This window comes from Protopterus annectens, chromosome 1.part2 (assembly GCF_019279795.1).
Source record: "Protopterus annectens isolate FY-2018-M chromosome 1.part2, PAN1.0, whole genome shotgun sequence".
Taxonomy (NCBI): domain Eukaryota; kingdom Metazoa; phylum Chordata; order Ceratodontiformes; family Protopteridae; genus Protopterus; species Protopterus annectens.
The window spans coordinates 675,136,814-675,151,449 of NC_056727.1; the positions used below are offsets into that span (position 1 = coordinate 675,136,814).

Sequence of the window (14,636 nt, forward strand, 5' to 3'; positions counted from 1 at the left end):
ACTGCCCTACTACTAGCAATAACCTCAGCTAGAAGAGTCTCAGAGTTACAGGCACTAATGGCAGTGGAACCTTTCTGTCTTGATGAAAAATGAGGAGTCTCTCTATGAACTAATCCTTCCTTTATGCCAAAGGTGGTATCCAGTGTGGCCCTAAACCAAACCATTCACTTGCCCACCTTCTTCCCAAATCCCTAGAACAAAGGAGAAAGACTCCTGCACTCTTTGGACATTCACAGGCAATTACGTTACTACTTGGATAAAACCAAGGCTTTCAGAAAAACTGACCAGCTTTTTGTAGCCTATGCTACAGGATCACAAGGAAAATCCATCTCAAAACAGACCATTTCTAAATGGATAGGACATTGCATATGATTCTGCTACACACATCATGGGAAACCAGTACCTGCTAACATTAGGTCCCACTCCACCAGGGCTACAGCTACATCAGCAGCCTTTCTCAGGGGAGTGCCAACCAAGGATATTCTAGAAGCTGCTACTTGGAGTTCAGTGCACACCTTCACCAAGCACTATCACTTACCTCTATACTCTAAGACTAGAGCTGGTTTTGCCACTGCAGTTCTGCAGGGATTACTAGCTTCTTCTAATCCTGTTTGACTCCACCTCCCATCCTTAGCTTTCGGATTCAACCCAAGTGTGATGACTGCAGCAGGGTAACACGATAAACATAGTACAGTTTTGTACCTACCATAAATGTAGATGTTCGAGTGTTCACCCTGCTGCAGTCCAGGTTACCCTCCCTCCATCCCCTCTGAACTTATCTCTACCACTCTATCCTATGCTACCTCTGTGGTGTATTTGCTTGTGCCTAAGGGTATTGTTTTATTTTTATATAGCTATATGTATATACATATATATATTTTGCCTACCTATTGGGGGCACATGACATCTGGGGCAAGAAAAACTGAAGAAAATAGCATCGGATGTCACTTATATACCCCTGGCACACTGACGTCATGGAAGAAGTGACAGCAACCGATGCCAGAACAAGACTTTGGAATTCGGGCCAACTGCGGGACCGCCTGACAGCAGGATAACTCAAATTTGATGACTGCAGCAGGGTGAACACTCGAACATCTACATTTATGGTAGGTACAAAACTGTACTTTTCTTTCTTTCTTTTGTGTATAACGTATTTATACTTGCAGTCCTCCAGGGTTGCTCGTTTTGCCAGAGGACCTGATTTTAGTCCTGCCAGATAGTGCCAAGACAATACATTTCCTTAAGTGATTATATAGGGTGTTTGCTTACTTCTCTGCATAGGAGTCATTGTTGCCTGTGTTAGCAGGGGCTTTGAAATCATTTGTACAATCATGCAGATGCCCTATGCTGACCATGTAAAAAAAAACTCCAGCTATACTCTGTGGCATATTGTCTACTCAGAGACGATCTCTGCTTAACATACAAGGCCATGTCAAACCCTGAGCTGTTTGACATGCTCCACTTAAAGAAATCCCAATCCCTCAGAGCCACATGCTCCAGGGATCTAAACCTTGTCATCACAATAAACAAAACATGCTGGAGGGATAGGTTCCTGACCCAGAGACTCCCCATACTCTGGAATAGACTGCCCATACATGTCGAGCAGAGCGCCTCCTTGGCCTTCTTCAAAAGGAACCTTGACGATTGGATGGGAGATAGGAAATTCACTTTGGGGATCACATCAGTCGCCCTGCTAGACAGGGGTCCAGGGAAGTAAATATTGTGGGAATAAATATCCAGGGAATTGTTATAGCTAGGCTTGTATAGGCCTTAGGGCAGATAGCCTAGTACCAACCTATGAATGTATGAGGCGTTAGTTTACTTTGGAGAATTTTTTTTATCCTGTTGGGGTGTCAGGCCTTATCTTTACTTCAAACAAGACAGATTTATGGTCTGGCTTAACTAGTGCAGGCAGCACACTGAGGGTAGTGCAGTAAGCCCCCATGTTGGTAAGTTCTAGGTCTAGGACATTTGAGCCCCTTGTTGGGGTGCAGACTAACTGTTCCAGTGCATCTGAGTTAACAAAGTTCAGGAACCTCAGTGAGGTCATATTTGTGCTTGTGTAAGTCGCCCAGTCGATGGATGAGTAGTTTGTCTCCCATGACCAAGGTGTTTGGCTGCATACTGAAAAATTCAAGCAAGTCCAGGTAGGTGGCGTGTTTCTTCTGGTTCATAGTGGGTGACCTGTAGCTAGCTGTGATGTGGTAGGGTGTTTTGCCTATAGTTATTTAGACCTGGAGTAGCTCAAGAGACTCTTACTGTTCCTCCCATCGCAAGGTGTATTTGTATTTAATGAAAATGGATACACCTCCACCTTTGGTTCTTTAACGCTTGTTTTGAGGTCTAAATGTGTGGAAGGCATTGTAGTCGTGCACAGCTGGGGTACTCTCTATGGCCTTGAACCAAGTTTCAGTGACTGTACAGACGTCAGCATCTTCCAAGGTGAAAAGTGCTTCTAGGGAGTCCAGCTTACTGTTTAGGCTCCTAGCATTAAGCAGCATGACCTTCAGTTTTTGTCTAGATTATTTTTCTGCATTGGAAGTTTTGTTTTGACATAGCCTAAAAAGAATCTCTATGGCAGAGGCAAGCATCTTTGCCAATATCCTAAAGCCTTGAGGAGACAGGTGAAGGCAATCTCTGATGAAGCATCGAGGTCTGTTGACCATGTCTTCCCAGGCTGACAGATACTGCATCGTGACACCAGAAACTAAGCCAATTTGTTAAAGTCAATCATTTTTTGCCTCTACTGTGGCATCATCCTAGGTGAAGGTAGAATGCTGCTTAGGGCTAGGGGCATACCTGTCTGCCACACGTAATCTGAGAGCGCTATCATGTCTCTCTTCATATAGTCCAGAGAGGTACATCCAGTGTGTACTAGACAGTCATAACAGTAATTGCTGCTGAGTGACTTGAGTGTGTTCGTGACTTGGCAGATCCTGATACCTGACAGACAGCTGACTGACCATCTCCTTATCCAGCCTGGTGAGAGGGACATCTGTGTGTTTCACTATTGAGTTGTCTGACTAGGAAATTTCGTTTTGATGTGTGTTGCCATAGGGGCTTGAGTTGCTGAGACATCATTATATGTGTTGTGTACTGGCGGATTCTGTTTGTGTACCAGTATGTGAGGTTTGTCTGCGTTTGGGAGGTCTCTCCGGTCTTTTGGTAAACTCTTGGTAAGTACTTCTGTATGTGTAGGTTTGTGTATCTTGACTTTATCTTGTGTAAGCGGAGACGTGTGTGAGCTGGCAACCTTTTTCACGTCTTGTTTATTGTTACATGAGGGGACTGATTCAAGTTTCATTATATAGTGACATCTCTCACGTACTGTATATGTTTGCTTTAAAAGCTGGTAGTTGTCAATGTACTTGAGGCAATTGCTACATTGCCTCAGGATGCCTATGTCAATCAGGCTGGCTGTGGAAATCTTAGGAAACTGACTGTCCATAGCAGCAGGTAATTCCTGCTTTGTAGGAGAGCAAAAGATCAGCTATCCCTCTGTGATTAGCAAGGGAACTTAAAACTGTATAGAATTAGTGAAGAAAGTTGGGCGATGCTTGACAGTGCTTAGCTGAGCTGCCTGCAGTGCAGCAGCATGCAACCGAGTTGCCAGGAGAGCAGCAGGGAAGCTTGAGATGGTTTCACTAAGTGGTGTTCAGGGAAAAAAAATGTGATTCTAGGTGTTTGTGTCTATACAAGGCATTGCCAACTCTTGTTGCATGGTGCGCAGCTGCATGCAAACACTGTGCTTAAATACAAAAAATTTTCCGGCAATCTCCAACTCAGATGGGTCCTGAGCAATACACATCTGCTACGAGGGTGCAAGGGGCCTTCTTAATGTAAGATGGCTGGTTTTAGTGCTCAAGTGATATGATACAGTCTAGATTCAACAAATCTGAATCTAGCCTATGCTATTTAACGCAGATGAACCAAATTATGCAAGTGCAGAATGAATCAGTCACAGCAGCAAAAATGGTATAAAATGAAGCAACAGTTCAGTGAAATGCAGTACATAAGTATAAAAAATAGGCTTTGTTGAAGATTTCAATGAATGCCTTGGATTCTCTTAGATGTGCTTCAGATCTCTGGCAAAGAACACCCAACTTTGAGCAGCTCCAGTAAATTGAGTTCAAACCCATGCAAACACAGTGCTTATATACAAGCGACATCCACAAGAAGTTTCAGCACTGAAACACGTCCAAAAAAGTTTAATGTAGAGAACACATGAGCAGCTAGTAGTATTACATACATGGATTGATAGCTCTTTTTCGATTCTGTGGGTTGTGGTGCATGGCTGTTCTTAGTTGGTGGACCGATTTGTCTGGTTAATTCTGATAACGAACGAGACTCCACCATGCTAACTAGTTATGCGGCCCTGTGCAGTCATCTCCAACTTCTTAGAGGGACAAGTGTCTTTCAACTACATGAGATTGATCAATAACAGGTCTGTGATGCCCTTAGATGTCCGGGGCTGCAGGCATGCTACACTGAATAGATCAGCATGTGTCTACCCTTGGCCGACAGGTCCAGGTAATCCACTGAACCCCAGTAAGTGCAGCTCCATAAGCTTGTGTTAAGTCCCTGGTACATACCACCCATCGCTACTACTGATTGGGTGGTTTAGTAAGGTTCTCTGATTGTACATGTTATACTAGTTGCTTGTGTGTTTTCTACATTAAACGTTTTCAGACGTGCTTCAGTGCTGAAACTTTTTGTAGATATCTGATGTTGTTCCAACACTGTTTATTGCAGTGGGACATGTTTTTTGGTTTAAAGACAAATGAATTTAAACATGAGACTTGTTACAGTGTGGGAATGTGTACATGTTTAAGTTGGTCGTGCCCTAACTGTTTGGGAGACCTTTGCATTTGCTTCCTTTATTATTTTTGTTCCACTGTGCTGTTAAGACACATTTTGTTTTAACTCTTTGCTTACCTTGATTTTATTGTTAATATGTTGCACTGTTACATCCTTGTACTGTATTAAATAACTGTTTTGTTTAAAAAAAAAAAAAAAAAAAAGTAACTGTAAATAGTTGTGCTCTTTTCCTAAAGGAGCTTTTGCTGTCCACTGTCCTCCAGGCACAGAGGTTTTGTTCCTAACTGTAACATGAGCACAAGGAGATCAGTGTGGAACCCTGGATGCTAGAGGACCAGTTGGGAGTTTAAACTGAGTGCCTTTGGTGAGTGTCATGCTCTAAAAGCTTCCTGTAGAAGCTGTGACAAACAGCTGTAAGGCTGCAGTGACTAAGGAGAAACAGAGAGCAGCATAAGGGTGATGATGTGATGTGAAAGCTTTGTCTGCTAACAAATGTAAAAATGGGTAGGGGCCTCATCCTGCACATGCAGAGATTGGGCTTGCTTCAGCCTGCTGGTAGTGTGGCATCTATTTTTCCCACTACAGAAAGCCACTCACCCTGAGCCAGCATGGGACACTGATTGCTGAAAGGACACTTTCATTTAAAAGGAAGTCCCTGCTCTTGAGGGCATCTTGTGGTGCATGGCTTAGTTGGGTGATATGATGAAGTGCATGGGGAGTCAAGAGGATGGTGCTAATCTGCTGGGAGCAGGGCCATGAATCCAGAGTTCCGTATATGATGGAAGGAGGTCTGCCAACATGTATAAAGAAGAATAGTTGTGGAAAAAAGAACTTTTACTCTAGCTGTGTGAAATTGCCAGCTGAGCAAAAGAAAGAAATTATTTCTGCTCTTTTTCATTATACACTGCCATAAACAGTGTTTGTTGCAATGCGGAAATGCTGAAAACTGCCAAAGCTGTGAATGTGTATTTAGTTTGGCAAGAGCAACCTCATTTTAGGCAGTGTTCGGCATTCTAATTAAACATAATGTCCTAATTGTTCAGTATGGCTTTTAATGTACTACACTTCATATATGTAATGTTTCACTTTATATACATTAGCCAGAATGATTCTTGAATTCTAAGAGTATCCTTCCCCTATAATTACACAGTAAAACATGCAGCATTGTAAATATTTTTTTTCCTTGCACTCACAGGCACTGGTCCAGAGTGAGCAGTTACGAAATGAGATGATGAGACAAAAAGAAAGACTGGAAAAGGAACTTTTGTCTCAGCAAACTAAAATTGCACATGCAAGGGAAACAGTCCATGAAGAAATGAAAAAAGAAAGAGAAGAGCTGACATCAAATGTAAGACAAAGTTTCCAGATTTTTTTTGTAATTATTCATTTTTGTCACATTATAAATATGAAAAAATCATCTATATTGTTGGAAGGTTGTGGCCTGGACAAGTTTAAATTGAGGAACAACAGAAGTTGAAATAGATATTATAATTTTTAGATGAAAAAGTACCGTCATGTAAGATGATTCTTGTGTCATTATTCAGAAACATTTACTTTGGTTTCTTCACTGATGAGTCTTGTATGCCACTGTTCAAATATCTGGTACTCCTGGCCTATCTATGACCATTTTTAATAGAGAAAAGAGACTGGAGTTTGTCTTCAGTAAGATCTTTGAAGGATCAAGTGGAAGTTTTTGTTAAGTCTTTGTTCATCTCCGAAGTATTCTGTTCCTCCTGATAACCTTCTAGTAGTTGTAAATAACACTTATCTCTTGCAGGCTTGATTACTACACCTTCCTTTGCCATGGGCTACATGATTGTAGCCTTGAGTCCTTGCAGTGGTTACAGCAGTTTACAGCCCAGAGGTTGACCGTCATGTCGTGAAACTACTGTATGACCTCCTGTCTTCCATGATTTATACCAGCTGTTGGATTCTGAAAGGTCTGCCTTTAAAGGAATCATAATAACTGCTGAGCTCTGCATAGCTTTATTCATTCATCACATTTTACTTAGATAAATTGATATCAATGAAAAAAGATGAGAAAATCACAATAGGGCTTTCCATGAATTGAGTTTGTCTTAACTCTGTCCTTTTGATGTTCATCATATTGATCACTACTGTAGTTGCTTTAGCTATATGGGTTATATCCTGCCAAAAATATAACAACCAGCCAACTTCCAAAGTTTCACGGCATCTTCCACACACACAAACCTTTAGGCAGTTTGAGCTGAAAAGCTTAAAAACACAGGTTTGAACACCAAGGCCTTTAGAGCTTTCCTGCTGCTGAAAAGAGTGCTCATCTGCAAGCTTTTGAGGATAGATGGCCAGATGCTGTTCTGTTGCTGGACAGATAAGTTCCCTTTAGAGAAAATCTTTCGCATTTTAAATGTATTTAGCTGGTTAGGAAAGTTTTTTTTTTTTTTTAATGTAGGAGTTTGTGTTTAATAGACTATCACAAGACTTAAATGTACTTTATACAGGAGCGTAATTTTTCCTGTCAGTTTTAAAAGTAGTTGAAAAACATTTTTTTCTTTGGAGAAACTGTTTAATCTGATGTTATTAATCTTCATTCATTCCTTACTGATGGGTGTCGGTTCCGTCCTCGAACCGAATCGGCCTTTATAACAAGCTCGCTCCAGCCAAAAAAACTCTCAAGCTAAGTTTTACCCATAGTGCCCATCTTAATATTACCCCAGATCTCGGTGGCCGCGTACGAATCAAGACGTGTCAAGCCAGCTCTCAGCTAAGTCCTTTAAAGATTTTTTCCAAAATTGTATCTTGTCAAACCTTTTTGGTTATTTCTATATGCATTGTTAGTCTATTGTTAGTCACATACTGTCACTTATCTGTGTGAGTGCCCCTCTCTTTCTTTCTCCTTTTACCAAGTTTGGTACTCTTTGTACCATTGCTGGTACAGGCCCTCCCTTACCTCTAAAGTATTTTCCATTACCATTGTTGGTATTCCTCTTTCCCCTTCCTCCTCTTCTTAGGAAAAAAAAAAAACACTCCTTTCTTCTACCTTGTTGTTGAGAGTGTGTTTTCTTTCTGCGTTTGATCATTTTAGCTTTTGTGGTCGAATTATATACCTTTTTTGTGCCAATATGTCTGAAAAAAAAAGGGTACAACTGGTTTTAAGTGCTGTGATCAGTGCGACAGGAAGTTGCCTAATGTGGACAGTCATACATCCTGTGTCTACTGTCTCGGGGTGCCATACCTATCTGTGAAACCCCCCTGTGAGTTTTGTAAAGCTTTTAGCTCCCGCATGCTGGCAGAATGTAAAAATAAGCTCATGTTAAAAGGTCTCCTTAAATCTCCTTTTGCGGAGGCTATCTCTGAGGCAGAGGGGGTCATCCCCTCCAAGAAAGAGCATAAAAAGAGGAGTAAATCCTTACCCTTCTCTCCTCACACTAGTGAATCCAAATCGTTGAAGCTGAAAGCAACAATCTCTAAATTGGCACCTACTTCCTTGGCACTGGGACCTCAAACCCCTTCCACGGTGCCATCTTCTGTTCCGGCACCTCAGCAGCTGACTATGGTGCCAGCCTTGACACCTTTTCCTCAGCCTTTGAGACCGATTCAGATAGCAATACTGACTTTCCTTTTGGTACCGAAAGCAGCATTCCCAACACTGGTCACTCCCCCCTTCCTGTACATCATACTGGTCTTCGATCACAGTGCGGAAAGATGAAATAACTCCTTGGACCCAATATTCCCCTTCGGTGGATCTGTTTCTTGGTCAACAATGTAGCCTCTTCCTAGAGCATCCTGATTCCCTGTCTGGGATATCCACCCACTCTTCCAGGAGCCTGCCGGAACTGGACATAGTGAGGCTTGTGGATCAGCTCCTGGCGGCCAGAGGTTTTCCCACACCCTCCAGATCCTCCCTCCCACCCAGAGCCGAGAATGTTTCTCCACCGACTCCTACATACTTTCTTATTTTGACCTTCCTGTAGGTATCGTAGCTTTCAATACTGACGCCAATCCCGGTTCCAGCTTCTTCGGTTCCATTGGTAGACCTTACCATGGCTTCAGAGTCTACCCTTTGGCCTTTGACTCATTTGGAGCCGGACCATCCTCTGGATCGACACTAGTCTTTTGGCACCATGATTCCTAATGTGGTGAGTGTTTTTTCGCAGTGCCGTCTACTAAGGTTTTCTGGTTGCTTTGGTGGAACTGGATCCTCCCGTGGCTCCTTCCCTGGGTGTGGGTTTGTCGGACCATGGTGTGACCCCGGTCCTGAGGTTGTCTTTCTCAGTTCCAGGCTCCCATCCCTCTTTGGGCAGACCTACATTCCAGGTGATGGAGAGGGTGCTTGCCTCAGCAGGCTCCCAGCTGGTACTTTTGGTGCCAGAGACCCATATATATCTTTCCTCTGAGCCACAGTTGACACAGCCCACTACTCAAGGATACCGGGTGCTGGAACCTCAAGACATCCTTCCACAAGGTACCCACTCTGTAGAGTCCTTCTCAGATGCCCCCACAGAGGAGGTACCTCGCAAGAGATCGTGCAAGAGGAAGCATGTTGATTCCCCTGAAGAATCCCTCACAGATGATGCAGACTACGATGAAGGGGAAGGGTCCCCACTGTCGCCCCCTGAGGATGTCTCCTTTAGAGATGTACTGGCAATCCTAAAGCAGCAGGGGGACTGGAAGTACACCACCCCTTCCTAGGAGGAGTCTGTATTCTTGCAAGCTTTCAGTGCCCGACCCTCTGCTTCCTGGGTGACCCTGCCTGCAGATGACTTGGTCCAGCTCATAGTGCACCGTGCCTGGAAGAATCCAGATACCATTGAACTTATTCCCAGAGATCAGACAAAATTCTTTCTCCTCCAGAGGACAGTCCATGCTGGTTCAAGGACCTCCCAGTAGATGCTATGGTTGTGGTTGCGGCCAGTAAGAAAGAGCTAGCTGAGGAGAGCTCTACTGTCCATCCCCCTAACAGGGAGTCTCGGGCGATAGGCAGACTTGGGAAGTGGGTGTACTCTTCAGCAACCCTTGCCATCCGGTCCCTGAACTATCTGGCACACTTCACCCGGCGTCAGAGAGATCTAATCTCAGAACAGTCAGAAACCCTTGCAGGACAAGTTGCAGATGGGGTATATGACAAAGTTGCCTCACAGCTTGCCACCCTGGAATCTATCACTAACTCCTCCATGTGGTTGATTTCTCATTCTTCCGAAGGTGTGGCTAGAGCAGCGGGTGCAGGTGTTGTCATGAGACATCACACCTGGATGCAGTTATGTGATTTTGCGGATCCCTTTAAGTCTTCCTTCCTGAATGCTCCTGTACAGGCCTCTTCTCTTTTTGGCCCCAAGGTAAAAGACACGTTAGCCAAGTGTGAAAAGGACTGTAAGATCTTGTCTGTGGTAGGCGTGTGTTTTTCCACCCCCCAATGATCCTATTCAAGGAATCAGAGGAGTGGAAAAATGTGGTATAAATAAATCCTAGGGTCCTTTCCGTGACACACGTGTTGAGTTCCCCCCCGGGGAAAGTTGGTAAAGGGGGTCTGCGTAATCAGGGATCCAGAGATTCTCCTGAAGAGTGGCCCGATTACTTAACTCTGGAAGCAGTCTGGGAAGAATTTTCTGTGCACCACCTTGCCTGGCAAATGATAACCACAGATCTTTGGGTGTAGACAATAATTGCCAGAGGTTACCACATCCCTTTCTACCTTTACCCAAGTCAGCTAACGCATACTCCCGATGTTTCACCCAGTCAAAGGGAAGTAACAGCTCAAGAAATCTGAAAGATGCTTCAAAAAAGGGCCATTTAAACAGTCACACAAGACCAGATAGGATCCAGATTCTACTCGAAGTTCTTTTTAGTGCCAAAAAACAAAGGGAGACTGGAGGCCAATTCTGGACCTCTGCATCCTAAACAAATTTGTCAAACAAATGAAATTCTGGATGGTCACGGTTCAGTCTATACTTCCTTTTCTAGAGAAAGACGTTTGCATGTGCTCAATAGATCTTCAGGTCGCATATTACCACATAAAAATGGACAAACACTCCAGAAGATTCCTCTGCTTCCAGCTGGGAGCCAATCACTACCAATTTTGAGCACTGCCCTTTGGTATCTCTACTGCCTCGAGAGTGTTCAAATGCATGGCAGTGGTAATAGCTCACTTGAGATTGCAAGGATTCCGGGTGTTTCCATAGTTAGATGATTGTCTCCTCACCACTCCAACCAAGCATGTACTGGTTTCAGCCACTCATTACACTCTGCAACTACTGGAACACTTAGGGATAACAGTAAACAAAGACAAATGCAACTTGGCTTCTTCTCGAAGTTGGAGTTTATAGGAGCAAATTTTGACACTCACTCTTGCCTAGTCTCCTTCCCACTCCACAGACTGGAAAGACTCAAATCTCAACTCCAGGTGATGCTCTGTCAAGACAAAGCTCCGGTTCAGGCAGTCCTCTATCTATTGGGGTCAATGGCAACATTGATAATAGTTCCACTAGCAAGACTACACATGAGACTACTACAGTGGCGAAGCCCCCCCCCCCCACCTAGTTTCGTTTAAAAGAAGAAAATAACCTATTTTGATTTAAATTGTGTACTTTTGTGTTATTTTCTTTTAAACGAAACTAGGTGGGGGGCTTTGCCCCGCACACTCCCCCAACTATATATCAACTCCAGGATCGCACTACATTGGGGAAGGGGACAAATCCCTGTTGTCTGCCTTAAAATGTACTGAAGTACTAATTGTCAGTCGAATGAGTTGTCAGTCACTTTCCCGGTTAACAAATGTTAAATAAATAAATAAAATGAGTTGTCAGTCAAATGGGTTTCAGTCAAATGGGCCGTCGATCAAATAACCCGAAGTTCTACACCTCCTTCACCCTTGCATGCAGAACTATTAACTACTGGACACAAATGACCAAATATTTGCTCTTTTAATCGGGTTATGTCAGACCCACAGTCTGCAGATTCTAAGTAGCTAATGCAGATCTTACTGTCTCAAGTTACTAAAATGACTAGAGACAGCATCAAATGCCTCTTCCAGGGCTGTGGCCACAGGTTCAGTCATCAGACGATATGCATGGCTGCACAGTCGGCCCATCCCTGAGGACTTCAAATCTAAAACTGCAGAATCATGCCAAGACAAAGATATCCAAGACAAAGATATCTTATTTGGCCTAGAAGCCTCAAAACTTTTCAAAGCCCTACAAGATCAAGGTAAGACTGTGAAGGACTGTAGGCAAATTTTACTTTCTGCAGTCCATAGATATAACAGGAACTACCAAGCCAAGCCCACTTCCTTTGTTAAGAGGGACCCTCGGCTCAGTCCTAAACAAAGAAAAACTCCAAGAAAGAGATTTTCAGACAAACCACATAGGGAATCTCCTTTGTGCAGGCCTCCCTTGGAAGCAAAAACCTGTGGCTACCTTCCTAACTACACCTCTCCTCTCCTTAAACCCACCACCCATCTTTAAAAAAGGCTTTCTCTGTTTCTCCCTTTCTTGGAAATAGTAACTACAGACAAATTATTTTTAAACAGCTTTATTGAATCATCACTTGTGACATAAGCAAATTTGCATTTATATAAAAGTAATCAAATTGTATTAAATTAACATTGACAAACATTATACTTCATATATATTGCTATATATCATATAACCTAAGCAACATTACATAAATTGTTCAATTTATTAAACCATCACAATATAAGCGATCATACATTTATATAAATGGAAATAAACAACACCGACACAATCCTAGTTGCAAACATTTTACATCACAAACCATAATGACACACTCCCAGTTACAAACATTGTACATCACTTATAATCTACCCAATCATTTTCAATCAAACATTACATAGCTTATTTAAATCCTGCGTTCTTATAAACCTCATTCCTTCCCTGTATGTATTGTTCCCACAGTTCCCATTTTTTTCCTACGTAGTTTGCTCCTACCCTTTTCTAAAGACCTCAGTTCCAGTTGATTCATCTCTGTTACTATATTCACTACTTCTTATATAGTTGGTTTAGATTGTGATTTACATTTTCTAGTAATTGCTTTTTTTGGCAGCCACCATAATTAGAGACAGCAAGGCCTTACCATATATAGGCAATTCTGATTCTGTATCATAGCTATCACACCAATTCATCCACCCAGCATCTCCCAACAGTGCATCCTACAGGGAATCCTTAAAGTCTGCCAACCCCCCTCACTCCCAGGAAGTATGTTCCCAAGTACCCCTTTCTTCCCTGTCACACCTCCAACATTTGCTGTCTATCTGAAGAAAAATACTCTGGAGTCTGTTTGGGATATAAAAATATCTATGTAAACCTGTCCAAACAAATATCCTAAATGTTATAGATTTCGTTGCATATTTGGGAGATGTACATATATCCTCCCATTGTTTCTTTGTGAATTGATTATCCAGTCTCTCATCCCAATCCTTTCTAACTTCCTCTGATTGATTCGTATAGTTATGCAATATTTTATAACCTGTACTAATTATTCCTTTTTTAATGTCAGCTTCTGTTCTAGATTTTACTGAAAACTCTACCAGTGCTGGTCTTTCATTTAGGACCCCCCTATTTCTTTCTCTTTGCCTATACTCTGATATCAATCCTTGATAGGGAAGGCAATCTCTAACCTGCAGTCCAAATAAGTTCTTGGCATCTTCCCATTCTGTTACCTTTCCCTCTCTAGTTATTTGCTCCCAATACCTTGGTTCTTTTGCCAGTTTTCTCCAATAAATTCCGGTCTCCTCTTGCCTATTATCTATATCCCTAATAGCAGTCGTCCCTTTCGGCAGAATCTCCTTTCTCCATTCTCATGTTGAACAGACAATTGGATTCTGACCATCATCAAAGAAGACTATTCCTTTTCATGGGAAATCATCCCTTTTTAAAGGGCATGCGTCCTCCACCACTTAACCATCTCCCTTTGTTAGACCTGTCATTCAGGACTTATTAGATCAAGGCAGGATAGAAAGAGTGCCATCTTCCTTTATAGGAAAAGAGTACTGTTTCAGAATTTTTCTGATGCCATGGAACAAAGGACAGAGGAAACCTATTCTGGATCTCTCTTCTAACACCTTTCCAATGGTGCCCACTTTCAAAATGCTCGCTTTGTACACCCTTCTGCCTTTCATTCTTCCTCATGCTTTTCTCATGTTACTAAACCTAAATGATTCCTACCTTCACATTCCCGTTTGACCCTCTTGCAGGAAATTCCTCAGATTTTTCTCTGGCTCATCACATTTTCAGTTTTCTGCTTTGCCTTTTGGCCATTTTACAATCCCAAGAGATTTTAAAAAGTGCTTAGCTCCATTGGCGGCTTTCTGCTGCACAGGAAATTCAAAATTTCCCTTACTTGGGTGACCTGCTGATCCAAGCTCTCTGAGACTCCCTCCTTGAGTGTGTACATTACATGATGCATCTCCAATCCATCCTAGGGTTCACAACTTCAGAAAATCCTTACTCGCGATCACTCAAGACCTGTTTTTTTTTTTTTTTTGGATTGCAGCCTAGACACTTGCAGAATGCTTGCTTTTCTTCCTGAGGAAAAAGTTCTCAGTCTGGCCACCTTTTTCAGAAACTTGTAGTCAGTGTCTCACTATACAGCAAAAAAGATACTCAAGTCCTTGGGCTTCATGGCAACTGCCATCCTAATGCTACCTCAGGCCAGACTACATATGCAGAATATTCAGTTGTACCTGAAGTCATTGTGGTATCAACATTCCCATCCTCTGTATGCCTTGATCCATCTCTTACCTTACCTGAAAACGGAGCTTCTCTTGTTCAACCCAGGTCTTCCTTTCATGCCAACTCCACCCAACCAAGTTCTTCACACAGATA

The 14,636-nt window shown here is 42.6% G+C and overlaps 1 protein-coding gene across 1 annotated transcript in view; it reads left to right on the plus strand.

The window, feature by feature from the left end:
- Nucleotides 1-14,636, plus strand: part of SDCCAG8 (SHH signaling and ciliogenesis regulator SDCCAG8) — a 1,727,915-nt gene that overhangs the window by 720,348 nt on the left and 992,931 nt on the right. Inside the window, exon 10 of the mRNA XM_044058322.1 lies at nucleotides 6,014-6,166. Within this exon, the coding sequence (XP_043914257.1) occupies nucleotides 6,014-6,166 (153 nt within the window). The remainder of the gene's footprint in view (nucleotides 1-6,013; nucleotides 6,167-14,636) is intronic.